At 57.9% G+C, this 27173-nt stretch overlaps 1 protein-coding gene across 1 annotated transcript in view; it reads left to right on the top strand.

Moving 5' to 3' along the window:
* Positions 1–27173, top strand: part of LOC147115372 (prolyl 3-hydroxylase 2-like) — a 271320-nt gene that overhangs the window by 203650 nt on the left and 40497 nt on the right. The window contains 3 exon segments of the mRNA XM_085989637.1: positions 1156–1287; positions 8944–9086; positions 12608–12697. Of these exon segments, the coding sequence (XP_085845763.1) occupies positions 1156–1287; positions 8944–9086; positions 12608–12697 (365 nt within the window).

Below are 27173 nucleotides of genomic sequence, written 5' to 3'. Positions count from 1 at the left end.
CTCCATCAGTACTGCCCCTCCGACAGTGCGGCGCTCCCTCAGTCCTGTCCCTCCGACAGTGCGGCACTCCCTCAGTACTGTCCCTCCGACAGTGCGGCGCTCCCTCAGTACTGTCCCTCCGACAGTGCAGCGCTCCCTCAGTACTGCCCCTCCGACAGTGCGGCGCTCCCTCAGTCCTGTCCCTCCGACAGTGCGGCGCTCCCTCAGTCCTGTCCCTCCGACAGTGCGGCACTCCCTCAGTACTGTCCCTCCGACAGTGCGGCGCTCCCTCAGTCCTGTCCCTCCGACAGTGCGGCACACCCTCAGTACTGTCCCTCCGACAGTGCGGCGCTCCCTCAGTACTGTCCCTCCGACAGTGCGGCGCTCCCTCAGTCCTGTCCCTCCGACAGTGCGGCACACCCTCAGTACTGTCCCTCCGACAGTGCGGCGCTCCCTCAGTACTGTCCCTCCGACAGTGCAGCGCTCCCTCAGTACTGTCCCTCCGACAGTGCGGCGCTCCCTCAGTACTGCCCCTCCGACAGTGCGGCGCTCCATCAGTACTGTCCCTCCGACAGTGCGGCGCTCCCTCAGTCCTGTCCCTCCGACAGTGCGGCACACCCTCAGTACTGTCCCTCCGACAGTGCGGCGCTCCCTCAGTACTGTCCCTCCGACAGTGCGGCGCTCCCTCAGTCCTGTCCCTCCGACAGTGCGGCACTCCCTCAGTACTGCACTGGTGTGTCAGCCTAGATTATGGGTTCAAGTCTCTGGAGCGGGGATTTGAACCCACGACCTTCTGACTCAGAGGCGAGGGTGCTGCCACTCTGACACCTGAATCAGTTGAAGTGGGAGACAGCGTGATGGATCTGAACTTCTGTACAGTGGAAATGCAGGCAGTCGGAAGCGTGAGTAAGATGGGGGATTTGGAGATTAGCGGAAGCGGGAGAGGAAAGTTCAGAGGAGCTCTGACCAGAGTGAGTTCCACAAACTAGGGAATGACTAGAAAGGTTGTAAGGAGAAAGATTGGAGGTGAGAGAGGAATGGTCTTTCAGACATGAGGCTAGTTCTTGTATCCAGTGCGAGAATGAGGATTTAAACAATCCTCCCCCGCTCTGGGAGCAGCGTCTGTTTTCAGACTCCGGGCGATAATTCTGTCTCATGTGCTTCTTCCTCGCTCAGATCACTACATCCAGGTCCTCCAGTGTGGACACGACTGTGTGAGAGAGTTAGCCACGCGAGCTGGCCGACTCTCTCCCATCGAGAACTACCTGCCCATGCACTACGACTTCCTGCAGTATTCCTACTACAAAGGTGAGCAGCCCGTTGCCAACCTGCTATCAACCCAACCCAATACCTTGTGCAGCCTCAGGGACCGGGTTTGGTCCTGAGCCCGCGAGTACTTTGTTCGCTCAAAGTGCCTTATCCTTTCAAACTTCTCTAATTTAAGGATTGTTTTGTATCAGCTGTGATTAAATCTTTCAGTAGATTGCCCTAACTCAGAACCCAAATCTTTATTGATCCGGTAATAAGCGCAGATCTCAAAGTCAGACCTGTGGCCAATGATCTCCACATGGTCACACTCGGTAACGGCACACGGATTCCTTTCAATGGTTTTCTGGAATGAAGGAATGACTTACATTTCTAGAGTGCCTTGTACCTCACGGGAAATCACAATCTGCTTCCGTTTCAACAAGTTTCACTGGAGTGCACCCTCATCCTGCCCACAGCAAGATCCCACAAACAGCAATAGGACAAATTACCAATTAATCTGTGTTAGTGATTTTACTGGGCCCTTCCCCCGGTGCCCTGTGGGACTGGGCCCTTCCCCCGGTGCCCTGTGGGACTGGGCCCTTCCCCCGGTGCCCTGTGGGACTTGGCCCTTCCCCCGGTGCCCTGTGGACTGGGCTCTTCCCCCGGTGCCCTGTGGGACTGGGCCCTTCCCCCGGTGCCCTGTGGACTGGGCTCTTCCCCCGGTGCACTGTGGGACTGGGCCCTTCCCCCGGTGCCCTGTGAGACTGGGCCCTTCCCCCGGTGCCCTGTGGGACTGGGCCCTTCCCCCGGTGCCCTGTGGGACTGGGCCCTTCCCCCGGTGCCCTGTGGGACTGGGCCCTTCCCCCGGTGTCCTGCCCTGTGGGACTGGGCCCTTCCCCCGGTGTCCTGTGGGACTGGGCCCTTCCCCCGGTGCCCTGTGGGACTGGGCCCTTCCCCCGGTGTCCTGTGGGACTGGGCCCTTCCCCCGGTGCCCTGTGGGACTGGGCCCTTCCCCCGGTGTCCTGCCCTGTGGGACTGGGCCCTTCCCCCGGTGCCCTGTGGGACTGGGCCCTTCTCCTGGTGTCATGTGGGACTGGGCCCTTCCCCCGGTGCCCTGTGGGACTCGGCCCTTCCCCCGGTGCCCTGTGGGACTGGGCCCTTCCCCCGGTGCCCTGTGGGACTGGGCCCTTCCCCCGGTGTCCTGCCCTGTGGGACTGGGCCCTTCCCCCGGTGCCCTGTGGGACTCGGCCCTTCCCCCGGTGCCCTGTGGGACTGGGCCCTTCCCCCGGTGTCCTGCCCTGTGGGACTGGGCCCTTCCCCCGGTGCCCTGTGGGACTCGGCCCTTCCCCCGGTGCCCTGTGGGACTGGGCCCTTCCCCCAGTGCCCTGTGGGACCGGGCCCTTCCCCCGGTGCCCTGTGGGACCGGGCCCTTCCCCCGGTGTCCTGTGGGACTGGGCCCTTCCCCCGGTGCCCTGTGGGACTGGGCCCTTCCCCCGGTGTCCTGTGGGACTGGGCCCTTCCCCCGGTGTCCTGTGGGACTGGGCCCTTCCCCCGGTGTCCTGTGGGACTGGGCCCTTCCCCCGGTGCACTGTGGGACTGGGCCCTTCCCCCGGTGTCCTGTGGGACTGGGCCCTTCCCCCGGTGCCCTGTGGGACTGGGCCCTTCCCCCGGTGTCCTGTGGGACTGGGCCCTTCCCCCGGTGCCCTGTGGGACTCGGCCCTTCCCCCGGTGCCCTGTGGACTGGGCTCTTCCCCCGGTGCACTGTGGGACTGGGCCCTTCCCCCGGTGTCCTGTGGGACTGGGCCCTTCCCCCGGTGCCCTGTGAGTCTGGGCCCTTCCCCCGGTGCCCTGTGGGACTGGGCCCTTCCCCCGGTGCCCTGTGAGTCTGGGCCCTTCCCCCGGTGTCCTGTGGGACTGGGCCCTTCCCCCGGTGCCCTGTGAGTCTGGGCCCTTCCCCCGGTGTCCTGTGGGACTGGGCCCTTCCCCCGGTGCACTGTGGGACTGGGCCCTTCCCCCGGTGTCCTGTGGGACTGGGCCCTTCCCCCGGTGCACTGTGGGACTGGGCCCTTCCCCCGGTGCCCTGTGAGTCTGGGCCCTTCCCCCGGTGTCCTGTGGGACTGGGCCCTTCCCCTGGTGTCCTGTGGGACTGGGCCCTTCCCCCGGTGCCCTGTGGGACCGGGCCCTTCCCCCGGTGCCCTGTGGGACTGGGCCCTTCCCCCGGTGCCCTGTGGGACTGGGCCCTTCCCCCAGTGCCCTGTGGGACCGGGCCCTTCCCCCGGTGCCCTGTGGACTGGGCCCTTCCCCCGGTGTCCTGTGGACTGGGCCCTTCCCCCGGTGTCCTGTGGACCGGGCCCTTCCCCCGGTGCCCTGTGGACTGGGCCCTTCCCCCGGTGTCCTGTGGACTGGGCCCTTCCCCTGGTGCCCTGTGGGACTGGGCCCTTCCCCCGGTGCCCTGTGGGACTGGGCCCTTCCCCCGGTGCCCTGCCCTGTGGGACTGGGCCCTTCCCCCGGTGCCCTGTGGGACCGGGCCCTTCCCCCGGTGTCCTGTGGGACTGGGCCCTTCCCCCGGTGCCCTGTGGGACTGGGCCCTTCCCCCGGTGCCCTGTGGGACTGGGCCCTTCCCCCGGTGCCCTGTGGGACCGGGCCCTGCCCCCGGTGCCCTGTGGGACTGGGCCCTTCCCCCGGTGCCCTGTGGGACTGGGCCCTTCCCCCGGTGCCCTGTGGGACTGGGCCCTTCCCCCGGTGTCCTGCCCTGTGGGACTGGGCCCTTCCCCCGGTGTCCTGTGGGACTGGGCCCTTCCCCCGGTGCCCTGTGGGACTGGGCCCTTCCCCTGGTGCCCTGTGGGACTGTGCCCTTCCCCTGGTGCCCTGTGGGACTGGGCCCTTCCCCCGGTGTCCTGCCCTGTGGGACTGGGCCCTTCCCCCGGTGTCCTGTGGGACTGGGCCCTTCTCCTGGTGTCATGTGGGACTGGGCCCTTCCCCCGGTGCCCTGTGGGACTCGGCCCTTCCCCCGCTGCCCTGTGGGACTGGGCCCTTCCCCCGGTGCCCTGTGGGACTCGGCCCTTCCCCCGGTGCCCTGTGGGACTGGGCCCTTCCCCCGGTGTCCTGTGGGACTGGGCCCTTCCCCCGGTGCCCTGTGGGACTGGGCCCTTCCCCCGGTGCCCTATGGGACTGGGCCCTTCCCCCGGTGCCCTGTGGGACTGGGCCCTTCCCCCGGTGCCCTGTGGGACTGGGCCCTTCCCCCGGTGTCCTGCCCTGTGGGACTGGGCCCTTCCCCCGGTGCCCTGTGGGACCGGGCCCTTCCCCCGGTGTCCTGTGGGACTGGGCCCTTCCCCCGGTGCCCTGTGGGACTGGGCCCTTCCCCCGGTGCCTTGTGGGACTGGGCCCTTCCCCCGGTGCCCTGCCCTGTGGGACTGGGCCCTTCCCCCGGTGCCCTGTGGGACCGGGCCCTTCCCCCGGTGTCCTGTGGGACTGGGCCCTTCCCCCGGTGCCCTGTGGGACTGGGCCCTTCCCCCGGTGCCCTGTGGGACTGGGCCCTTCCCCCGGTGCCCTGTGGGACTGGGCCCTGCCCCCGGTGCCCTGTGGGACTGGGCCCTTCCCCCGGTGCCCTGTGGGACTGGGCCCTTCCCCCGGTGCCCTGTGGGACTGGGCCCTTCCCCCGGTGTCCTGCCCTGTGGGACTGGGCCCTTCCCCCGGTGTCCTGTGGGACTGGGCCCTTCCCCCGGTGCCCTGTGGGACTGGGCCCTTCCCCCGGTGCCCTGTGTGACTGGGCCCTTCCCCCGGTGTCCTGCCCTGTGGGACTGGGCCCTTCCCCCGGTGTCCTGTGGGACTGGGCCCTTCCCCCGGTGCCCTGTGGGACTCGGCCCTTCCCCCGCTGCCCTGTGGGACTGGGCCCTTCCCCCGGTGCCCTGTGGGACTCGGCCCTTCCCCCGGTGCCCTGTGGGACTGGGCCCTTCCCCCGGTGTCCTGTGGGACTGGGCCCTTCCCCCGGTGCCCTGTGGGACTGGGCCCTTCCCCCGGTGCCCTGTGGGACTGGGCCCTTCCCCCGGTGCCCTGTGGGACTGGGCCCTTCCCCCGGTGCCCTGTGGGACTGGGCCCTTCCCCCGGTGCCCTGTGGGACTGGGCCCTTCCCCCGGTGCCCTGTGGGACTGGGCCCTTCCCCCGGTGTCCTGCCCTGTGGGACTGGGCCCTTCCCCCGGTGTCCTGTGGGACTGGGCCCTTCCCCCGGTGCCCTGTGGGACTGGGCCCTTCCCCCGGTGTCCTGTGGGACTGGGCCCTTCCCCCGGTGCCCTGTGGGACTGGGCCCTTCCCCCGGTGTCCTGCCCTGTGGGACTGGGCCCTTCCCCCGGTGCCCTGTGGGACTGGGCCCTTCTCCTGGTGTCATGTGGGACTGGGCCCTTCCCCCGGTGCCCTGTGGGACTCGGCCCTTCCCCCGGTGCCCTGTGGGACTGGGCCCTTCCCCCGGTGCCCTGTGGGACTGGGCCCTTCCCCCGGTGTCCTGCCCTGTGGGACTGGGCCCTTCCCCCGGTGCCCTGTGGGACTCGGCCCTTCCCCCGGTGCCCTGTGGGACTGGGCCCTTCCCCCGGTGTCCTGCCCTGTGGGACTGGGCCCTTCCCCCGGTGCCCTGTGGGACTCGGCCCTTCCCCCGGTGCCCTGTGGGACTGGGCCCTTCCCCCAGTGCCCTGTGGGACCGGGCCCTTCCCCCGGTGCCCTGTGGGACTGGGCCCTTCCCCCGGTGTCCTGTGGGACTGGGCCCTTCCCCTGGTGCCCTGTGGGACTGGGCCCTTCCCCCGGTGCCCTGTGGGACTGGGCCCTTCCCCCGGTGCCCTGCCCTGTGGGACTGGGCCCTTCCCCCGGTGCCCTGTGGGACCGGGCCCTTCCCCCGGTGTCCTGTGGGACTGGGCCCTTCCCCCGGTGCCCTGTGGGACTGGGCCCTTCCCCCGGTGCCCTGTGGGACTGGGCCCTTCCCCCGGTGCCCTGTGGGACTGGGCCCTGCCCCCGGTGCCCTGTGGGACTGGGCCCTTCCCCCGGTGCCCTGTGGGACTGGGCCCTTCCCCCGGTGCCCTGTGGGACTGGGCCCTTCCCCCGGTGTCCTGCCCTGTGGGACTGGGCCCTTCCCCCGGTGTCCTGTGGGACTGGGCCCTTCCCCCGGTGCCCTGTGGGACTGGGCCCTTCCCCCGGTGCCCTGTGGGACTGGGCCCTTCCCCCGGTGTCCTGCCCTGTGGGACTGGGCCCTTCCCCCGGTGTCCTGTGGGACTGGGCCCTTCTCCTGGTGTCATGTGGGACTGGGCCCTTCCCCCGGTGCCCTGTGGGACTCGGCCCTTCCCCCGCTGCCCTGTGGGACTGGGCCCTTCCCCCGGTGCCCTGTGGGACTCGGCCCTTCCCCCGGTGCCCTGTGGGACTGGGCCCTTCCCCCGGTGTCCTGTGGGACTGGGCCCTTCCCCCGGTGCCCTGTGGGACTGGGCCCTTCCCCCGGTGCCCTGTGGGACTGGGCCCTTCCCCCGGTGCCCTGTGGGACTGGGCCCTTCCCCCGGTGCCCTGTGGGACTGGGCCCTTCCCCCGGTGTCCTGCCCTGTGGGACTGGGCCCTTCCCCCGGTGTCCTGTGGGACTGGGCCCTTCCCCCGGTGCCCTGTGGGACTGGGCCCTTCCCCCGGTGTCCTGTGGGACTGGGCCCTTCCCCTGGTGCCCTGTGGGACTGGGCCCTTCCCCCGGTGCCCTGTGGGACTGGGCCCTTCCCCCGGTGCCCTGCCCTGTGGGACTGGGCCCTTCCCCCGGTGCCCTGTGGGACCGGGCCCTTCCCCCGGTGTCCTGTGGGACTGGGCCCTTCCCCCGGTGCCCTGTGGGACTGGGCCCTTCCCCCGGTGCCCTGTGGGACTGGGCCCTTCCCCCGGTGCCCTGTGGGACTGGGCCCTGCCCCCGGTGCCCTGTGGGACTGGGCCCTTCCCCCGGTGCCCTGTGGGACTGGGCCCTTCCCCCGGTGCCCTGTGGGACTGGGCCCTTCCCCCGGTGTCCTGTGGGACTGGGCCCTTCCCCCGGTGTCCTGCCCTGTGGGACTGGGCCCTTCCCCCGGTGTCCTGTGGGACTGGGCCCTTCCCCCGGTGCCCTGTGGGACTGGGCCCTTCCCCCGGTGCCCTGTGTGACTGGGCCCTTCCCCCGGTGTCCTGCCCTGTGGGACTGGGCCCTTCCCCCGGTGTCCTGTGGGACTGGGCCCTTCCCCCGGTGTCCTGTGGGACTGGGCCCTTCCCCCGGTGCCCTGTGGGACTCGGCCCTTCCCCCGCTGCCCTGTGGGACTGGGCCCTTCCCCCGGTGCCCTGTGGGACTCGGCCCTTCCCCCGGTGCCCTGTGGGACTGGGCCCTTCCCCCGGTGTCCTGTGGGACTGGGCCCTTCCCCCGGTGCCCTGTGGGACTGGGCCCTTCCCCCGGTGCCCTGTGGGACTGGGCCCTTCCCCCGGTGCCCTGTGGGACTGGGCCCTTCCCCCGGTGCCCTGTGGGACTGGGCCCTTCCCCCGGTGCCCTGTGGGACTGGGCCCTTCCCCCGGTGCCCTGTGGGACTGGGCCCTTCCCCCGGTGTCCTGCCCTGTGGGACTGGGCCCTTCCCCCGGTGTCCTGTGGGACTGGGCCCTTCCCCCGGTGCCCTGTGGGACTGGGCCCTTCCCCCGGTGTCCTGTGGGACTGGGCCCTTCCCCCGGTGCCCTGTGGGACTGGGCCCTTCCCCCGGTGTCCTGCCCTGTGGGACTGGGCCCTTCCCCCGGTGCCCTGTGGGACTGGGCCCTTCTCCTGGTGTCATGTGGGACTGGGCCCTTCCCCCGGTGCCCTGTGGGACTCGGCCCTTCCCCCGGTGCCCTGTGGGACTGGGCCCTTCCCCCGGTGCCCTGTGGGACTGGGCCCTTCCCCCGGTGTCCTGCCCTGTGGGACTGGGCCCTTCCCCCGGTGCCCTGTGGGACTCGGCCCTTCCCCCGGTGCCCTGTGGGACTGGGCCCTTCCCCCGGTGTCCTGCCCTGTGGGACTGGGCCCTTCCCCCGGTGCCCTGTGGGACTCGGCCCTTCCCCCGGTGCCCTGTGGGACTGGGCCCTTCCCCCGGTGCCCTGTGGGACTGGGCCCTTCCCCCGGTGCCCTGTGGGACTGGGCCCTTGCACCTGCCATCTTTACCCGGTCTGGGTCTATATGTGACTCCAGTGGTTGACTCTTAACTGCCCTCGGAAGCGGCCAGTCCATTGTATTAAAAGACGACCAGCGGTTGAAGAAGGCGGATCACCACCACCTTCTCAGGGCAACTAGGGATGGGCAATAAATGGCGGCCTCGCCAGCTACGCCCACATCCCCAGAATGAATTTTTTTATATATTGATATGGGTCGTTATTAAACAGTCGGAGTTAAAGGGTCCCAAAAGAGGCTTCAGATGTGTGAAGGTGGCAGAGCGCTGGATGTGTGTCCCTGGGAGTTGTTTTAATGGAGTGTTGTCTCTCTCTGTCTCTCTCTCTGTCTCTCTCTCTGTCTCTCTCTCTGTCTCTCTCTGTCTCTCTCTCTGTCTCTCTCTCTCTCTCTGTCTCTCTCTCCCTGTCTCTCTCTCTCCCTGTCTCTCTCTCTCCCTGTCTCTCTCTCTCTCTCTCTCTGTCTCTCTCTCTCTCTGTCTCTCTCTCTGTCTCTCTCTGCCTCTCTCTGTCTCTGTCTCTCCCTCTCTCACTGTCTCTCTCTCTCCCTCTCTCTCTCTCCAGTTGATAATTATGAGAAGGCGTTGGAAACCACCAAATCCTATTTACTGATCCGACCGACGGACGAAGCCATGCTAGAAAACTTGGATTACTACCAGAGTGCACTGCAGGATCAGCTGAATACGGAGCAAATCACCGCTCGCCAAGTGAGTTATCTTCAGCATGTGTCAGCCATCTGTCCGTTTACAGCCCCAGGCTTCATCCCGGGGCCCGCCCTCTCCTCCCGGGGCCCGCCCTCTCCTCCCGGGGCCCGCACTATTAGCCTCAGCACCTCTGGATCAGGGGAAGGAATAAAAAAATCAGCCCGGTTTTCACTCCTGATCTCTATGCAGTCACTCCAGCTGTAGGGTGTGTGTCTGGGCACCGCTTGTCTGGGAACCCCCCTCAGTCCCTCCCTCAGTCCCCGCACCATCTCTCCCTCAGTCCCTCCCTCAGTCTCCTCCTCGGTCCCTCCCTCAGTCCCTCCCTCAGTCCCTCCCTCTGGCTCTCCGTCAGTCCCCCCTCAGTCCCTCCCTTAGCCCCCCTCCGTCCCTCCCTCCGTCTCTCCCTCAGTCCCCGCTCAGTCCCTCCCTTAGCCCCCCTCCGTCCCTCCCTCCATCCACCCTCAGACCCCCTCCGCCTCTCCCTCAGTCCCTCCCTCAGTCCCTCCCTCAGTCCCCCCTCTGTCCCCCCTCTGTCCCTCCCTCAGTCCCCCCTCAGTCCCTCCCTCCGTCCCTCCCTCCGTCCCCCCCTCCGTCCCTCCCTCCATCCCCCTCAGTCCCTCCCTCAGTCCCTCCCTCAGTCCCCCCCCTCCGTCCCTCCCTCGGTCCCCACTCAGTCCCTCCCTTAGACCCCCCTCCGTCCCTCCCTCCGTCCCCCCCTCGGTCCCCCCCTCGGTCCCTCCCTCCGTGTCTCCCTCAGTCCCTCCCTCAGTCCCTGCTCCGTCCCTCCCTCCGTCGCCACTTAGTCCCCCCTAAGTCCCTCCCTCGGTCCCTCCCTCGGTCCCTCCCTCAGTCTCTCCCTCAGTCTCTCCCTCAGTCTCTCCTTCAGTCCCTCCCTCAGTCTCTCCCTCAGTCCCTTCCTCAGTTTCTCCCTCAGTCCCTCCCTCAGTCTCTCCCTCAGTCCCTCCCTCGGTCTCTCCCTCCGTCCCAGCCTCAGTCTCTCCCTCCGTCCCTCCCTCAGTCCCACCCTCGGTCCCCCCCTCCGTCCCACCCTCGGTCCCCCCCTCCGTCCCTCCCTCGGTCCCCCCCTCAGTCCCTCCCTCGGTTCCCCCCTCGGTCCCTGTGGGATCTTTTGCACCCACCTGAGAGAGCAGACGAGGCCTCGGTTTAACGTCTCATCTGAAAGACGGCACCACTGACACTGCAGCGCTCCCTCAGTACTGCCCCTCTGACAGTGCAGCACTCCCTCAGTGCTGCCCCTCCGACAGTGCGGCGCTCCCTCAGTACTGCCCCTCTGACAGTGCGGCATTCCCTCAGTGCTGCCCCTCCGACAGTGCAGCACACCCTCAGTACTGCCCCTCCGACAGTGCGGCGCTCCCTCAGTACTGCCCCTCCGACAGTGCGGCGCTCCCTCAGTACTGCCCCTCCGACAGTGCGGCGCTCCCTCAGTACTGCCCCTCCGACAGTGCGGCGCTCCCTCAGTACTGCCCCTCCGACAGTGCAGCACTCCCTCAGTACTGCCCCTCCGACAGTGCGGCGCTCCCTCAGTACTGCCCCTCCGACAGGGCAGCGCTCCCTCAGTACTGCCCCTCCGACAGTGCGGCGCTCCCTCAGTACTGCCCCTCCGACAGTGCGGCGCTCCCTCAGTACCGCCCCGCCGACAGTGCTGCACTCCCTCAGTACTGCCCCTCCGACAGTGCGGCGCTCCCTCAGTACTGCCCCTCCTACAGTGCGGCGCTCCCTCAGTACTGCCCCTCCGACAGTGCGGGGCTCCCTCAGGAGTGCCCCTCCGACAGTGCAGCACTCCCTCAGTACTGCCCCTCCGACAGTGCGGCGCTCCCTCAGTACTGCCCCTCCGACAGGGCGGCGCTCCCTCAGTACTGCCCCTCCGACAGTGCGGCACTCCCTCAGTACTGCCCCTCCGACAGTGCGGCCCTCCCTCAGTACTGCCCCTCCGACAGTGCAGCGCTCCCTCAGTACTGCCCCTCCGACAGTGCGGCGCTCCCTCAGTACTGCCCCTCCGACAGTGCGGCGCTCCCTCAGTACTGCCCCTCCGACAGTGCGGCGCTCCCTCAGTACTGCCCCTCCGACAGTGTGGCGCTCCCTCAGTACTGCCCCTCCGACAGGGCAGCGCTCCCTCAGTACTGCCCCTCCGACAGTGCGGCGCTCCCTCAGTACTGCCCCTCCGACAGTGCGGCGCTCCCTCAGTACCGCCCCGCCGACAGTGCTGCACTCCCTCAGTACTGCCCCTCCGACAGTGCGGCGCTCCCTCAGTACTGCCCCTCCTACAGTGCGGCGCTCCCTCAGTACTGCCCCTCCGACAGTGCGGGGCTCCCTCAGGAGTGCCCCTCCGACAGTGCAGCACTCCCTCAGTACTGCCCCTCCGACAGTGCGGCGCTCCCTCAGTACTGCCCCTCCGACAGGGCGGCGCTCCCTCAGTACTGCCCCTCCGACAGTGCGGCCCTCCCTCAGTACTGCCCCTCCGACAGTGCGGCGCTCCCTCAGTACCGACCGTCCGACAGTGCACCACTCCCTCAGTACCGCCCCTCCGACAGCGCGGCGCTCCCTCAGTACTGCCCCTCCGACAGCGTGGCGCTCCCTCAGTACTGCCCCTCCGACAGTGCGGCGCTCCCTCAGTACTGACCGTCCGACAGTGCACCACTCCCTCAGTACCGCCCCTCCGACAGTGCTGCACTCCCTCAGTACTGCCCCTCCGACAGCACGGCGCTCCCTCAGTACTGCCCCTCCGACAGTGCGGCGCTCCCTCAGTACTGCCCCTCTGACAGTGCGGCGCTCCCTCAGTACTGCCCCTCCGACAGCGCGGCGCTCCCTCAGTACTGCCCCTCCGACAGCGCGGCGCTCCCTCAGTACTGCCCCTCCGACAGCGCGGCGCTCCCTCAGTACTGCCCCTCCGACAGTGCGGCGCTCCCTCAGTACTGCCTCTCCGACAGTGCGGCGCTCCCTCAGTACTGCCCCTCCGACAGTGCGGCACTCCCTCAGTACTGCCCCTCCGACAGTGCGGCCCTCCCTCAGTACTGCCCCTCTGACAGTGCGGCGCTCCCTCAGTACTGCCCAGCCAACAGTGCGGCGCTCCCTCAGTACTGCCCCTGCTACAGTGCGGCGCTCCCTCAGCACTGCCCCTCCGATAGTACGGCGCTCCCTCAGTACTGCCCCTCTGACAGTGCGGGGCTCCCTCAGTACTGCCCCTCCGACAGTGCGGGGCTCCCTCAGGAGTGCCCCTCCGACAGTGCGGCGCTCACTCAGTACTGCCCCTCCCACAGTGCGGCACTCCCTCAGTACTGCCCCTCCGACAGTGCGGGGCTCCCTCAGGAGTGCCCCTCCGACAGTGCGGCGCTCACTCAGTACTGCACTGCAGTGTCAGCCTGGACGATATGCTCATGTCTCTGTAGTGGGACTCGAACCCACGACATTCTGACTCGGACGGACGAGAATGCTAAGAAGGGAAGCTGACACGAGTATATGATGTTATAGCAGGTTAATGAGCTGCCTGTCTCTGTGCTGTGCAGGACCTTGTTTGGTACATGGAGCGCTATCAGCTGGAGAAAGAGATTCTCCTGTCAGTCAGCAGCGAGCTGGGATTCCCGTACTTGGATCCGGTAAGTGCTTTACACTTCAACCAATCAGCAAGCGGTGGGGCGGAGTGTGGTGGGGGTCGTCAGTCTGTTGGTTCTGACCTGTGTGTCGCCTGTAACAGGCGTAGACAGTCCCACTCTCCAATATTTTGATTGCTCCAATCCCCTTCCTGCATGGGTTAGTTGAGTGGGGGAGCACGCTTAGCAACAAAGCCGGTGGAAATTCAAACATCAGTCACAATGGAGGAGCTTCCCCGTTAGCCGTGGATAAAGGAAATCACGAAAAGTCCCCATTGATGTCTGCCCCCACTGTCCCGGCAAGAGAGATCAGGTAATGGTCTACTGCATTTCCATCAGCTGGTCCAACGCCTCGAAACTCTGGGAGTGTTTGATGGGGACAGTGTAGAGGGAGCTTTACTCTGTATCTAACCCGTGCTGTACCTGCCCTGGGAGTGTTTGATGGGACAGTGTAGAGGGAGCTTTGCTCAGTATCTAACCCTGTGCTGTACCTGCCCTGGGAGTGTTTGATGGGACAGTGTAGAGGGAGCTTTACTCTGTATCTAACCCTGTGCTGTACCTGCCCTGGGAGTGTTTGATGGGACAGTGTAGAGGGAGCTTTACTCTGTATCTAACCCGTGCTGTATCTGCCCTGGGAGTGTTTGATGGGACAGTGTAGAGGGAGCTTTACTCTGTATCTAACCCGTGCTGTACCTGTCCTGGGAGTGTTTGATGGGACAGTGCAGAGGGAGCTTTACTCTGTATCTAACCCGTGCTGTACCTGCCCTGGGAGTGTGTGATGGGGCAGTGTAGAGGGAGCTTTACTCTGTATCTAACCCGTGCTGTACCTGCCCTGGGAGTGTTTGATGGGACAGTGTAGAGGGAGCTTTACTCTGTATCTAACCCATGTTGTACCTGCCCTGGGAGTGTTTGATGGGACAGTGTAGAGGGAGCTTTACTCTGTATCTAACCCGTGCTGTACCTGCCCTGGGAGTGTTTGATGGGACAGTGTAGAGGGAGCTTTACTCTGTATCTAACCCGTGCTGTACCTGCCCTGGGAGTGTTTGATGGGACAGTGTAGAGGGAGCTTTACTCTGTATCTAACCCGTGCTGTACCTGCCCTGGGAGTGTTTGATGGGACAGTGTAGAGGGAGCTTTACTCTGTATCTAACCCGTGCTGTACCTGTCCTGGGAGTGTTTGATGGGACAGTGCAGAGGGAGCTTTACTCTGTATCTAACCCGTGTTGTACCTGCCCTGGGAGTGTTTGATGGGACAGTGTAGAGGGAGCTTTACTCTGTATCTAACCCGTGCTGTACCTGCCCGGGAGTGTTTGATGGGGACAGTGTAGAGGGAGCTTTACTCTGTATCTAACCCGTGCTGTACCTGCCCTGGGAGTGTTTGATGAGACAGTGTAGAGGGAGCTTTACTCTGTATCTAACCCATGCTGTACCTGCCCTGGTAATGTTTGATGGGACAGTGTAGAGGGAGCTTTACTCTGTATCTAACCCGTGCTGTACCTGCCCTGGGAGTGTTTGATGGGACAGTGTAGAGGGAGCTTTACTCTGTATCTAACCCGTGCTGTACCTGCCCTGGGAGTGTTTGATGGGACAGTGTAGAGGGAGCTTTACTCTATATCTAACCCATGCTGTACCTGCCCTGGGAGTGTTTGATGGGACAGTGTAGAGGGAGCTTTACTCTGTATCTAACCCATGCTGTACCTGCCCTGGTAATGTTTGATGGGACAGTGTAGAGGGAGCTTTACTCTGTATCTAACCCGTGCTGTACCTGCCCTGGGAGTGTTTGATGGGACAGTGTAGAGGGAGCTTTACTCTGTATCTAACCCGTGCTGTACCTGCCCTGGTAATGTTTGATGGGACAGTGTAGAGGGAGCTTTACTCTGTATCTAACCCGTGCTGTACCTGCCCTGGGAGTGTTTGATGGGACAGTGTAGAGGGAGCTTTACTCTGTATCTAACCCGTGCTGTACCTGCCCTGGGAGTGTTTGATGGGACAGTGTAGAGGGAGCTTTACTCTGTATCTAACCCGTGCTGTACCTGCCCTGGGAGTGTTTGATGGGACAGTGTAGAGGGAGCTTTACTCTGTATCTAACCCGTGCTGTACCTGCCCTGGGAGTGTTTGATGGGACAGTGTCGAGGGAGCTTTACTCTGTATCTAACCCGTGCTGTATCTGCCCTGGGAGTGTTTGATGGGACAGTGTAGAGGGAGCTTTACTCTGTATCTAACCTGTGCTGCACCTGCCCTGGGAGTGTTTGATGGGACAGTGTAGAGGGAGCTTTACTCTGTATCTAACCCGTGCTGTACCTGCCCTGGGTGTTAAGTCTGTGTGTTATATTGAGAATTACTACACAGACCACAAGAGTAAATTTAACAGGTCTTTACTAGTCGAAGGTCAGGGCGGAACTGCCCAATAAATCATTACACAGCACTTATATACCGGTGTGGTCACCACCGGTATTACAGTATACAGCAGCCAAGATAAAGTAGTGCAACCCTTAAAATAGTTCTCTTAAAGGTGGAACGGTTACATACACTACAATCCTCCCTTTTTAGGTTAACAGTATATATTCCCATTAAACATAACATCATAACATATATACACAACTTCATGTAAGAACAGTTCACAGATTCAGTCTCTGAGGCTGCGCCTCCTGACTCGGTCCGGATAGCGCCTTGGTGGCGTAGTAGTTTTCGGTGGTGTAGTAGGTTTTCGTTGCTGGGGTGACTCATCTAATAGTCCTTCACTGGACTTAACAGCTTGAATTTTCGTAACTTCAGAACCAGCATTGTTGACTTCTAAAGGCTCGAGTACCTTGGGAAGTTTTTCTGCTTCCAGACTGATTTGGCTCAGTTCGGAGGGACCACGTGCGTGACCTGGTAGGGGTGATAATGGTTCAGATGAGTCATCATCTTCATCATCATGGGACAACTCACATGAATATACTAGATTGCTGTCCTCCTCAGTATCTACGTCCTCCAAATGTTTTGGAGCTTCAACTGTGAGTGTGGCTGTGGTCTGTGCATTACTTGATTTGCAGCTATATTCACCAGAGTCTTTGGGTGTGAGATTTGTAATGGTAAGTTCTATCACATTCTTATTTTGTTTAAATTTGTATCGGTCAGAAGATTCGATTAAGCTCTGGTCTTTGTACCATCTGACCATCTTGGAAGTAGGTGTAAACTCACAGCTCAAAGTAGCAGAATGCTTCTCTTCCACTGTAATGTTCTGCAGTTCTTGGACTACCTTTGACAGAGGCTCTTTAATGGTCAGCCTCGCCTCAGATTTTGATTTCCCTGCGATAAACTGCAGCAAGCCGGTTATCTTACAAGTTTTTTTCAGAGTGAGACGATGAATAGTGCCACGATGCTCAATGTGCACATCTTCAGAAGCATGAAGAATTTCACCATTTAGTATCCATTTTGGAGGCTTCACGTCAGCAACTGAAAGCTCACACTCAAGAATGGCGTCACCTGGCTCTGTCACTTCCACATCACATCTGGGTTTAATGATGGCAATTGATTGCTCTTCTACATATAACTTTGCTGGGCTTTGGTCATCTATGGCATCGCACATGTAGTTGCCTTCATCTTCAAAAGCGACATTATTAATAACGAGCTTCCTGTACACATCTTCACTCACAATCTCATATTTATTACTGGGATGAATCTCTTTGTCTTTGTAATACCATTTGACAGCAGCATTTGGCCTGGAAACCTTGCATTCGAAAATGACACGATGTTCCTCCATGCCAATCTTCTCTCTTAAGGGTTTCACAATTTTAACTGGCAATTCTTTAATTCGAAGCAAAGCTCTGGAAGTAGCGCTTTCAGCAACAAACTTGATCTCTGCAGCATCTTCAGTTTTTGCCTCTGCCACCAATTCCCTGAGTGGCTTATTACTGCTGACACTGCTCACAAAAGGGTGCTCTTTCTTCTTAGCTTTCAACTGATCGATGAATTTGACATATTCCCTTTCTTGCTCAGCTTTGATTCGTTTGGCCTCATCGCGCCGACGGTTTGTGTGTTCCTGTTCCATTTTCTCAATCAGCTGCTTCTGCTGTCTTTCCAGATTCTCCCACTCTGTGTCAAAGAACTTTTTCTTTGCATTCATCTCTTGCTCAAAACGGCGAATCATTTGTTCTAATTGCTGTTGTAGTTTGAAATTGAGTTGAGTTCGAGCCCGGTGTTCCTCAGAAATGTGCATGTCTGTAGACTGGACAGACTCAGAATTCTCTGTCAAACTATGTTGTTGTTGTTCAGTGAAATTCTGTTCTGATACTTTGTTCTCTTCTGAAGCATTTATGCACCCCTTCGTTTTTCCATCATTAGTCTGCAAGTCCATTTTAGACTTGTCTTTTGCACATGGGCTGGTCTTACCATCATCAGTTCCAGAGTCTGAGCTGATTGTCTTCACCGAGTTCTCACTCTCTGCTTTATCACTGTCACTGCTGCATATGCCCTCATCCAATATTCTGGACAATCGTGCAGGTTTGACATTTTTTTTCTTTCCGGAATCTACCGTTATTGCTTTTAGGGAGTGCCAGTCCATATTTATTTTCCTGATCCACTCCCGTCCCAGAAGTGGTGGACCTCCCTCAGGTAGTACACATATGTCCATTCCTTGGTGTTCTTTGCCCTTGTGCACCACCTTGACTTTTATCTTTCCGATGGGGTATACTCTTTGCCCCGTGTATGTCTGCAATACTATCTCCGTATCCCGTAGGGGAATATGTGTGAATAACCTTTTTGTAATCTTGCTTATTCATGACCGTCAACGCCGATCCGGTGTCCAATTCCATCTTCACGTGGACTCCTGCTATCTGCAGTGTAACCCAGATAGTTTGTCAGTCAGCTTCCTTACTCACATTGTGAATTCTCAGACTACCCAGTTCCTTGCTGTTGGAGTCTGAATCCGAATTCTGTTCATCCGAACTCTTCTCAGCCACCTTATGTACCTTTCTGCACTTTTCCTGCGGTGACTTTTTGTTGCTGGTCTTCTTTCCTGACCGGCATACTTTAGCTATGTGACCAAGCTTGCCACATTTTCTACATTCCTGGTTTTTAAACCAGCATTGGTTCTGATCGTGTGTTGTCTTTCCACAACGATAACATTTCGTTGTACCCAAAGCCATTTGATCTACGCTGCCTTCAGCTGCATTTCTGCCGTGCCTCTCGCTGCGGCTTCGTGCGATGCTGCAATAGTGACAGCCTTATCAAGTGTAAGATCATTCTCTTCAAGCAGCCGCTTTTGGGTTCCTTCTTTCGACAATCCACACACGAATTTGTCTCTCAGTGCCTCTGTCAGGCTTTCCCCAAACTGGCAGTATTTCGCTAGCTTACGCAGTTCAATTAAGTACTCCGCGTTGCTTTCCTCTTTCAGTTGCGTTCTCACATAAAATTTAAATCGTTCCGCTAACATCAGTGGTGTGGGGTTCAAATGATTCTTCAGGACAGCAACAATATTAGCGAAAGTTTGATCCGCCGGTTTAGCTGGTGATAGAAGATGCTTCAATAGCCCGTATGTCTTCGCACCCATTGAGTTTAGTAAGGTTAGTGCTTTATCTTCATTTGATATTTTATTTGCCTTACAATATATCTCTATGTGTTCTACATACGTGGCCCAATCTTCAACATCGGGATTGAAATCATTGATGTTACCACGCTTAGGCATCCTCGCAATCTTCTTGAGAAACAAAGAATTATTTTTTTTTTTTTTTTTTTACAAAATGGCGGTTTCCCGCGCTTGTCTTCTTCTCCCGCCTACGAAAATGGCGGCTTCCCGTGTTTGCCTTTCTCCCCCGCTGGCTGTAATGGCGATTGCCGTATTGCTGCGTTCGCCCTCCCCAGCGGTTTTCAAATCGTACCTCCCAGCCCCTCTTGCAGTCCGGTCCTTTCCCCCCCCGGCTGCGGCTGAGTTCTCCGCGGTTTTTTTTTTTTTATTTTCTCCCGCGCCTTCACGTTTGCCTTTCTCCCCCGCTGGCTGTAATGGCGATTGCCATATTGCTGCGTTCGCCCTCCCCAGCGGTTCTCGAATCGTGCTTCCCAGCCCCTCTTGCAGCCCGGTCCTTTCCCCCCCCGGCTGCGGCCGAGTTCTCCGCGGTTTTTTTATTGTTTTTATTTTCTCCCGCGCCTTACGCTGACCCGGTCGCTGCGCCTCGCGGCCTCGGTAGCTGCCCGGCCTTTTTCACCGGTCGCGGTCGAGCTCTCTCTCGACGCTGTTGCGTCTCCCAGCCCACTTGTAGCCCGGTCTCTCACACCGGCTGCGTTTGCATTCACCGCGGCTTCCGTGCCTTACGCTGCCCCAGTCTCAGCGCCTCTGGCCCCGACTTCTGTCCGGCTCTTTTCCCCGGCCATGGTCGAGTTCTCCGCCCTTATATCCTCCGTTTTTTTTGTTATTTTCTCCCCTACTCACAGTCAACGTGGCCGACTTGCTGCTCGTCGCTGATCGGCTTACCCACCACCGTGATAGAAGGGATGATCACTGCCTGTTGCTGATGGAAGGCTTCGTGTCAGAATTCTTCCTGTGCTCTGCAGACTCGAGTCTTCTCTCAGCAGAATGATGAGGGCGGATGCCTCTTCTCGACGCCCGTTAAACTGCCTTGGATGTATCTCTGCCGCAGGGTAAGATCGTACTCGTCGCCACTGTTAAGTCTGTGTGTTATATTGAGAATTAATACACAGACCACAAGAGTAAATTTAACAGCTCTTTACTAGTCGAAGGTCAGGGCGGAACTGCCCAATAAGTCATTACACAGCACTTATATACCGGTGTGGTCACCACCGGTATTACAGTATACAGCAGCCAAGATAAAGTAATGCAACTCTTAAAATAGTTCTCTTAAAGGTGGAACGGTTACGTACACTACACTGGGAGTGTTTGATGGGACAGTGTAGAGGGAGCTTTACTCTGTATCTAACCCGTGCTGTACCTGCCCTGGGAGTATTTGATGGGACAGTGTAGAGGGAGCTTTACTCTGTATCTAACCCGTGCTGTACCTGCCCTGGGAGTATTTGATGGGACAGTGTAGAGGGAGCTTTACTCTGTATCTAACCCGTGCTGTACCTGCCCTGGGAGTGTTTGATGGGACAGTGTAGCGGGAGCTTTACTCTGTATCTAACCTGTGCTGTACCTGCCCTGGGAGTGTTTGATGGGACAGTGTAGAGGGGGCTTTACTCTGTATCTAACCCGTGCTGTACCTGCCCTGGGAGTGTTTGATGGGACAGTGTAGAGGGAGCTTTACTCTGTATCTAACCCGTGCTGTACCTGCCCTGGGAGTGTTTGATGGGACAGTGTAGAGGGAGCTTTACTCTGTATCTAACCCGTGCTGTACCTGTCCTGGGAGTGTTTGATGGGGCAGTGTAGAGGGAGCTTTACTCTGTATCTAACCCGTGCTGTACCTGCCCTGGGAGTGTTTGATGGGACAGTGTAGAGGGAGCTTTACTCTGTATCTAACCCGTGCTGTACCTGCCCTGGGAGTGTTTGATGGGACAGTGTAGAGGGAGCTTTACTCTGTATCTAACCCGTGCTGTACCTGCCCTGGGAGTGTTTGATGGGACAGTGTAGAGGGAGCTTTACTCTGTATCTAACCCGTGCTGTACCTGCCCTGGGAGTGTTTGATGGGACAGTGTAGAGGGAGCTTTACTCTGTATCTAACCCGTGCTGTACATGTCCTGGGAGTGTTTGATGGGGCAGTGTAGAGGGAGCTTTACTCTGTATCTAACCCGTGCTGTACCTGCCCTGGGAGTGTTTGATGGGACAGTGTAGAGGGAGCTTTACTCTGTATCTAACCCGTGCTGTACCTGCCCTGGGAGTGTTTGATGGGACAGTGTAGAGGGAGCTTTACTCTGTATCTAACCCGTGCTGTACCTGCCCTGGGAGTGTTTGATGGGACAGTGTAGAGGGAGCTTTACTCTGTATCTAACCCGTGCTGTACCTGCCCTGGGAGTGTTTGATGGGACAGTGTAGAGGGAGCTTTACTCTGTATCTAACCCGTGCTGTACCTGTCCTGGGAGTGTTTGATGGGGCAGTGTAGAGGGAGCTTTACTCTGTATCTAACCCGTGCTGTACCTGCCCTGGGAGTGTTTGATGGGACAGTGTAGAGGGAGCTTTACTCTGTATCTAACCCGTGCTGTACCTGCCCTGGGAGTGTTTGATGGGACAGTGTAGAGGGAGCTTTACTCTGTATCTAACCCGTGCTGTACCTGTCCTGGGAGTGTTTGATGGGGCAGTGTAGAGGGAGCTTTACTCTGTATCTAACCCGTGCTGTACCTGCCCTGGGAGTGTTTGATGGGACAGTGTAGAGGGAGCTTTACTCTGTATCTAACCCGTGCTGTACCTGCCCTGGGAGTGTTTGATGGGACAGTGTAGAGGGAGCTTTACTCTGTATCTAACCCGTGCTGTACCTGCCCTGGGAGTGTTTGATGGGACAGTGTAGAGGGAGATTTACTCTGTATCTAACCTGTGCTGTACCTGCCCTGGGAGTGTTTGATGGGACAGTGTAGAGAGAGCTTTACTCTGTATCTAACCCATGCTGTACCTGCCCTGGGAGTGTTTGATGGGACAGTGTAGAGGGAGCTTTACTCTGTAGCTAACCCGTGCTGTACCTGCCCTGGGAGTGTTTGATGGGGACAGTGTAGACGGAGGTTTACTCTGTATCTAACCCATGCTGTACCTGCCCTGGGAGTGTTTGATGGGACAGTGTAGAGGGAGCTTTACTCTGTATCTAACCCGTGCTGTACCTGCCCTGGGTGTGTTTGATGGGACAGTGTAGAGGGAGCTTTACTCTGTATCTAACCCGTGCTGTACCTGCCCTGGGAGTGTTTGACGGGACAGTGTAGAGGGAGCGTTACTCTGTATCTAACCCCGTGCTGTACCTGCCCTGGGAGTGTTTGACAGGACTGTGTCGAGGTTTGGTTTCATGTCACTAAGCTGCCTCCTTCTGGGAGAATGCAGAATGTTGCATTATTCTGTGTCTGGGTTTTGCTGCCATCTTGTGGTTTCAAGCTACAGTGTTTCAGTACCTTAGTGAAGGGAGTGAAAAGGAAGATTCTTTGACTGTCAGTCAAAGACGGAGGCCGGGCAATGACCTTTCACCTAATGAACTCGAGCAGTGCTGAAACGCGATGACAGTCTGACCAATATCGCAGTGAGCTCATCGTCCACAGAGGCGGCTTCTGACTGTGAGCAGGAGTGAAGTGGAGCGGGGTTGCCCCCTGCTGGCAGTGCTGGCTGTTTCAGGCGTCCTGTCCTGGCGTTAGAATCACTCAGTGCTGTAGTTTCTCACCACTCCCTGTCTGACACATTCAAAGGTGTTTCTCATTGAATCCAGTCTCTGCTGGGTCCGGGTGTTGAACCTGAGTGAATGGCGCCGTGACCTGCAGGCGGTCACTTCCCAGCAGTGGGCTCCTGACCAATGGGCCGGGGGAGCGGGTCAGTGGAGGGGATTGTGGGCAATTTGGGAAAGGTGTCGGGGGAGGGGTGTCAGTCTCACTGGAATTCCTCTGCCCCCTCTTGTCCCCAGCCTCCTCCTCCTTCCTTGTCTCATTCCCATCCCACCTCGCGACATATTCCGCTGCGATGGGTGACTGCGGTGTGGTGAGCAGCCCTGAGCTTTGTTGACCAGGGCAGGGCTCTGTATGAAGAGATCAGTACGGGGCAGCTTTGGGTAAAAGCTCATTGCTGCTCAATACAGATGCAGTAAACCATCAGATCCCAGCTAAGCAAAGGGACCTGAGCAGCAGGCGGAGGTCATTGGTTACACCCCCCACTGCTGGTAGAAGCCCAACCCCCTCCCCGCAAAGAGGGGGACCTTGGACCCTCTGACAACCCTGATAGAGCTTTTATTACTGGGTTCTCCCCAACTTCACTCATTGTACGAGACAACCCAGTAAAGTAACCGTCATATCTGGTATGTGGAGACCCGTGCTGTCCCTGCCCTGGGAGTGTTTGATGGGACAGTGTAGAGGGAGCTTTACTCTGTATCTAACCCGTGCTGTACCTGCCCTGGGAGTGTTTGATGGGACAGTGTTGACATACTTGGGCTTAAAAATCAGTTCTACGGGAAATTTCAAACTGGCTGTGAATGAACTGAAAGAGAAAGCAAGAAGGGCTTTCTATGCCATTAAAAAATCAATCCAAATAGAAATCCCAATTAGCATTTGGCTCAAAATTTTCAAATCAGTAATTGAACCAATTGCGCTCTGTGGCAGCGAGGTGTGGGGACCGCTAACACAACAAGAATTTGCAAAATGGGACAAACACCCAATTGAGATCCTACATGCAGAATTCTGTAAAAGTATCCTCCGGACTCAAAGGAAAACCGTAAACAATGCATGCAGGGCAGAACTAGGCCAATATCCATTAATAATCACTATCCAAAAAAGAGCCACCAAATTTTGGAAACACCTAGAAATGAGCAACCCCCAATGCTATCATTATGAAGCCCTGAAATGCCAAGAGAGGACTATAAAGAAGAATACCCTCAGTCAACTAGTCCTGGGACTCAGTGAAGTAACTACTAACACTACTAACAATAACCAGCCCCAGGACAGTGACAGGGTAACACAAAGAATTCGACCCAACACAATCGTCGCTAAGCAAAAGGAAAAATATCTGTCATATTGGGCAGAAACAACAAAAACCCAACGCAAACTCAATTGCTACTTGGCCCTAAACAGACAATACAACATGGCTGATTACCTGACCATGGTAAATGATAGCAAACTGAGAAAAACTTTGACAATGTACAGACTTAGTGAACATAACCTGGCGATCGAAAAAGGTAGACACAGGCAGACCCGGCTACCAAGAGAGGACAGGATATGCTCTCACTGCAGTCAGGGAGTGGTGGAGACAGAGATGCACTTCCTCACAGCTTATAGAAAATATCAGGGCATAAGGGAGAATTTCTACCCAAAATTCACAAAAATATGCCCGGATTTCAGAAATTTGAATGACGACCAAAAACTCCCATACCTACTAGGGGAAGAGAGAAATTGTGTAACACTAGCGGCACACTATGTTACAGCTTGCCATAAACAGAGGGACAACCACTAAATATAAGAAAAGAGTATATATAAATTATATGAAAGTATATTTATACACTCAGGGATATATCTGTTTATACACTGTATGGATAGATCTGTATTTTTGTGAACAAACATGAATGTTTTTCGATGCTTTGGCAACATAAGATGTAACTTGTCATCATGCCAATAAAGCGATTTGAATTGAATTGAATTGAAATTGAGAGAGCTTTACTCTGTATCTAACCCCGTGCTATACCTGTCCTGGGACTGTTTGATGGGACAGTGTAGAGGGAGCTTTACTCTGTATCTAACCCGTGCTGTACCTGCCCTGGGAGTGTTTGATGGGACAGTGTAGAGGGAGCTTTACTCTGTATCTAACCCGTGCTGTACCTGCCCTGGGAGTGTTTGATGGGACAGTGTAGAGGGAGCTTTACTCTGTATCTAACCCGTGCTGTACCTGCCCTGGGAGTGTTTGATGGGACAGTGTAGAGGGAGCTTTACTCTGTATCTAACCCGTGCTGTACCTGCCCTGGGAGTGTTTGATGGGACAGTGTAGAGGGAGCTTTACTCTGTATCTAACCCGTGCTGTACATGTCCTGGGAGTGTTTGATGGGGCAGTGTAGAGGGAGCTTTACTCTGTATCTAACCCGTGCTGTACCTGCCCTGGGAGTGTTTGATGGGACAGTGTAGAGGGAGCTTTACTCTGTATCTAACCCGTGCTGTACCTGCCCTGGGAGTGTTTGATGGGACAGTGTAGAGGGAGCTTTACTCTGTATCTAACCCGTGCTGTACCTGCCCTGGGAGTGTTTGATGGGACAGTGTAGAGGGAGCTTTACTCTGTATCTAACCCGTGCTGTACCTGCCCTGGGAGTGTTTGATGGGACAGTGTAGAGGGAGCTTTACTCTGTATCTAACCCGTGCTGTACCTGTCCTGGGAGTGTTTGATGGGGCAGTGTAGAGGGAGCTTTACTCTGTATCTAACCCGTGCTGTACCTGCCCTGGGAGTGTTTGATGGGACAGTGTAGAGGGAGCTTTACTCTGTATCTAACCCGTGCTGTACCTGCCCTGGGAGTGTTTGATGGGACAGTGTAGAGGGAGCTTTACTCTGTATCTAACCCGTGCTGTACCTGTCCTGGGAGTGTTTGATGGGGCAGTGTAGAGGGAGCTTTACTCTGTATCTAACCCGTGCTGTACCTGCCCTGGGAGTGTTTGATGGGACAGTGTAGAGGGAGCTTTACTCTGTATCTAACCCGTGCTGTACCTGCCCTGGGAGTGTTTGATGGGACAGTGTAGAGGGAGCTTTACTCTGTATCTAACCCGTGCTGTACCTGCCCTGGGAGTGTTTGATGGGACAGTGTAGAGGGAGATTTACTCTGTATCTAACCTGTGCTGTACCTGCCCTGGGAGTGTTTGATGGGACAGTGTAGAGAGAGCTTTACTCTGTATCTAACCCATGCTGTACCTGCCCTGGGAGTGTTTGATGGGACAGTGTAGAGGGAGCTTTACTCTGTAGCTAACCCGTGCTGTACCTGCCCTGGGAGTGTTTGATGGGGACAGTGTAGACGGAGGTTTACTCTGTATCTAACCCATGCTGTACCTGCCCTGGGAGTGTTTGATGGGACAGTGTAGAGGGAGCTTTACTCTGTATCTAACCCGTGCTGTACCTGCCCTGGGTGTGTTTGATGGGACAGTGTAGAGGGAGCTTTACTCTGTATCTAACCCGTGCTGTACCTGCCCTGGGAGTGTTTGACGGGACAGTGTAGAGGGAGCGTTACTCTGTATCTAACCCCGTGCTGTACCTGCCCTGGGAGTGTTTGACAGGACTGTGTCGAGGTTTGGTTTCATGTCACTAAGCTGCCTCCTTCTGGGAGAATGCAGAATGTTGCATTATTCTGTGTCTGGGTTTTGCTGCCATCTTGTGGTTTCAAGCTACAGTGTTTCAGTACCTTAGTGAAGGGAGTGAAAAGGAAGATTCTTTGACTGTCAGTCAAAGACGGAGGCCGGGCAATGACCTTTCACCTAATGAACTCGAGCAGTGCTGAAACGCGATGACAGTCTGACCAATATCGCAGTGAGCTCATCGTCCACAGAGGCGGCTTCTGACTGTGAGCAGGAGTGAAGTGGAGCGGGGTTGCCCCCTGCTGGCAGTGCTGGCTGTTTCAGGCGTCCTGTCCTGGCGTTAGAATCACTCAGTGCTGTAGTTTCTCACCACTCCCTGTCTGACACATTCAAAGGTGTTTCTCATTGAATCCAGTCTCTGCTGGGTCCGGGTGTTGAACCTGAGTGAATGGCGCCGTGACCTGCAGGCGGTCACTTCCCAGCAGTGGGCTCCTGACCAATGGGCCGGGGGAGCGGGTCAGTGGAGGGGATTGTGGGCAATTTGGGAAAGGTGTCGGGGGAGGGGTGTCAGTCTCACTGGAATTCCTCTGCCCCCTCTTGTCCCCAGCCTCCTCCTCCTTCCTTGTCTCATTCCCATCCCACCTCGCGACATATTCCGCTGCGATGGGTGACTGCGGTGTGGTGAGCAGCCCTGAGCTTTGTTGACCAGGGCAGGGCTCTGTATGAAGAGATCAGTACGGGGCAGCTTTGGGTAAAAGCTCATTGCTGCTCAATACAGATGCAGTAAACCATCAGATCCCAGCTAAGCAAAGGGACCTGAGCAGCAGGCGGAGGTCATTGGTTACACCCCCCACTGCTGGTAGAAGCCCAACCCCCTCCCCGCAAAGAGGGGGACCTTGGACCCTCTGACAACCCTGATAGAGCTTTTATTACTGGGTTCTCCCCAACTTCACTCATTGTACGAGACAACCCAGTAAAGTAACCGTCATATCTGGTATATGGAGACCCGTGCTGTCCCTGCCCTGGGAGTGTTTGATGGGACAGTGTAGAGGGAGCTTTACTCTGTATCTAACCCGTGCTGTACCTGCCCTGGGAGTGTTTGATGGGACAGTGTTGACATACTTGGGCTTAAAAATCAGTTCTACGGGAAATTTCAAACTGGCTGTGAATGAACTGAAAGAGAAAGCAAGAAGGGCTTTCTATGCCATTAAAAAATCAATCCAAATAGAAATCCCAATTAGCATTTGGCTCAAAATTTTCAAATCAGTAATTGAACCAATTGCGCTCTGTGGCAGCGAGGTGTGGGGACCGCTAACACAACAAGAATTTGCAAAATGGGACAAACACCCAATTGAGATCCTACATGCAGAATTCTGTAAAAGTATCCTCCGGACTCAAAGGAAAACCGTAAACAATGCATGCAGGGCAGAACTAGGCCAATATCCATTAATAATCACTATCCAAAAAAGAGCCACCAAATTTTGGAAACACCTAGAAATGAGCAACCCCCAATGCTATCATTATGAAGCCCTGAAATGCCAAGAGAGGACTATAAAGAAGAATACCCTCAGTCAACTAGTCCTGGGACTCAGTGAAGTAACTACTAACACTACTAACA

This window comes from Somniosus microcephalus, chromosome 6 (assembly GCF_052327205.1).
Source record: "Somniosus microcephalus isolate GS21.2 chromosome 6, FLI_Smic_1.0, whole genome shotgun sequence".
NCBI classification, from domain to species: domain Eukaryota; kingdom Metazoa; phylum Chordata; class Chondrichthyes; order Squaliformes; family Somniosidae; genus Somniosus; species Somniosus microcephalus.
Note: the sequence above shows the minus strand (reverse complement) of the source record. Positions and strands in the feature narration are given on the sequence as shown.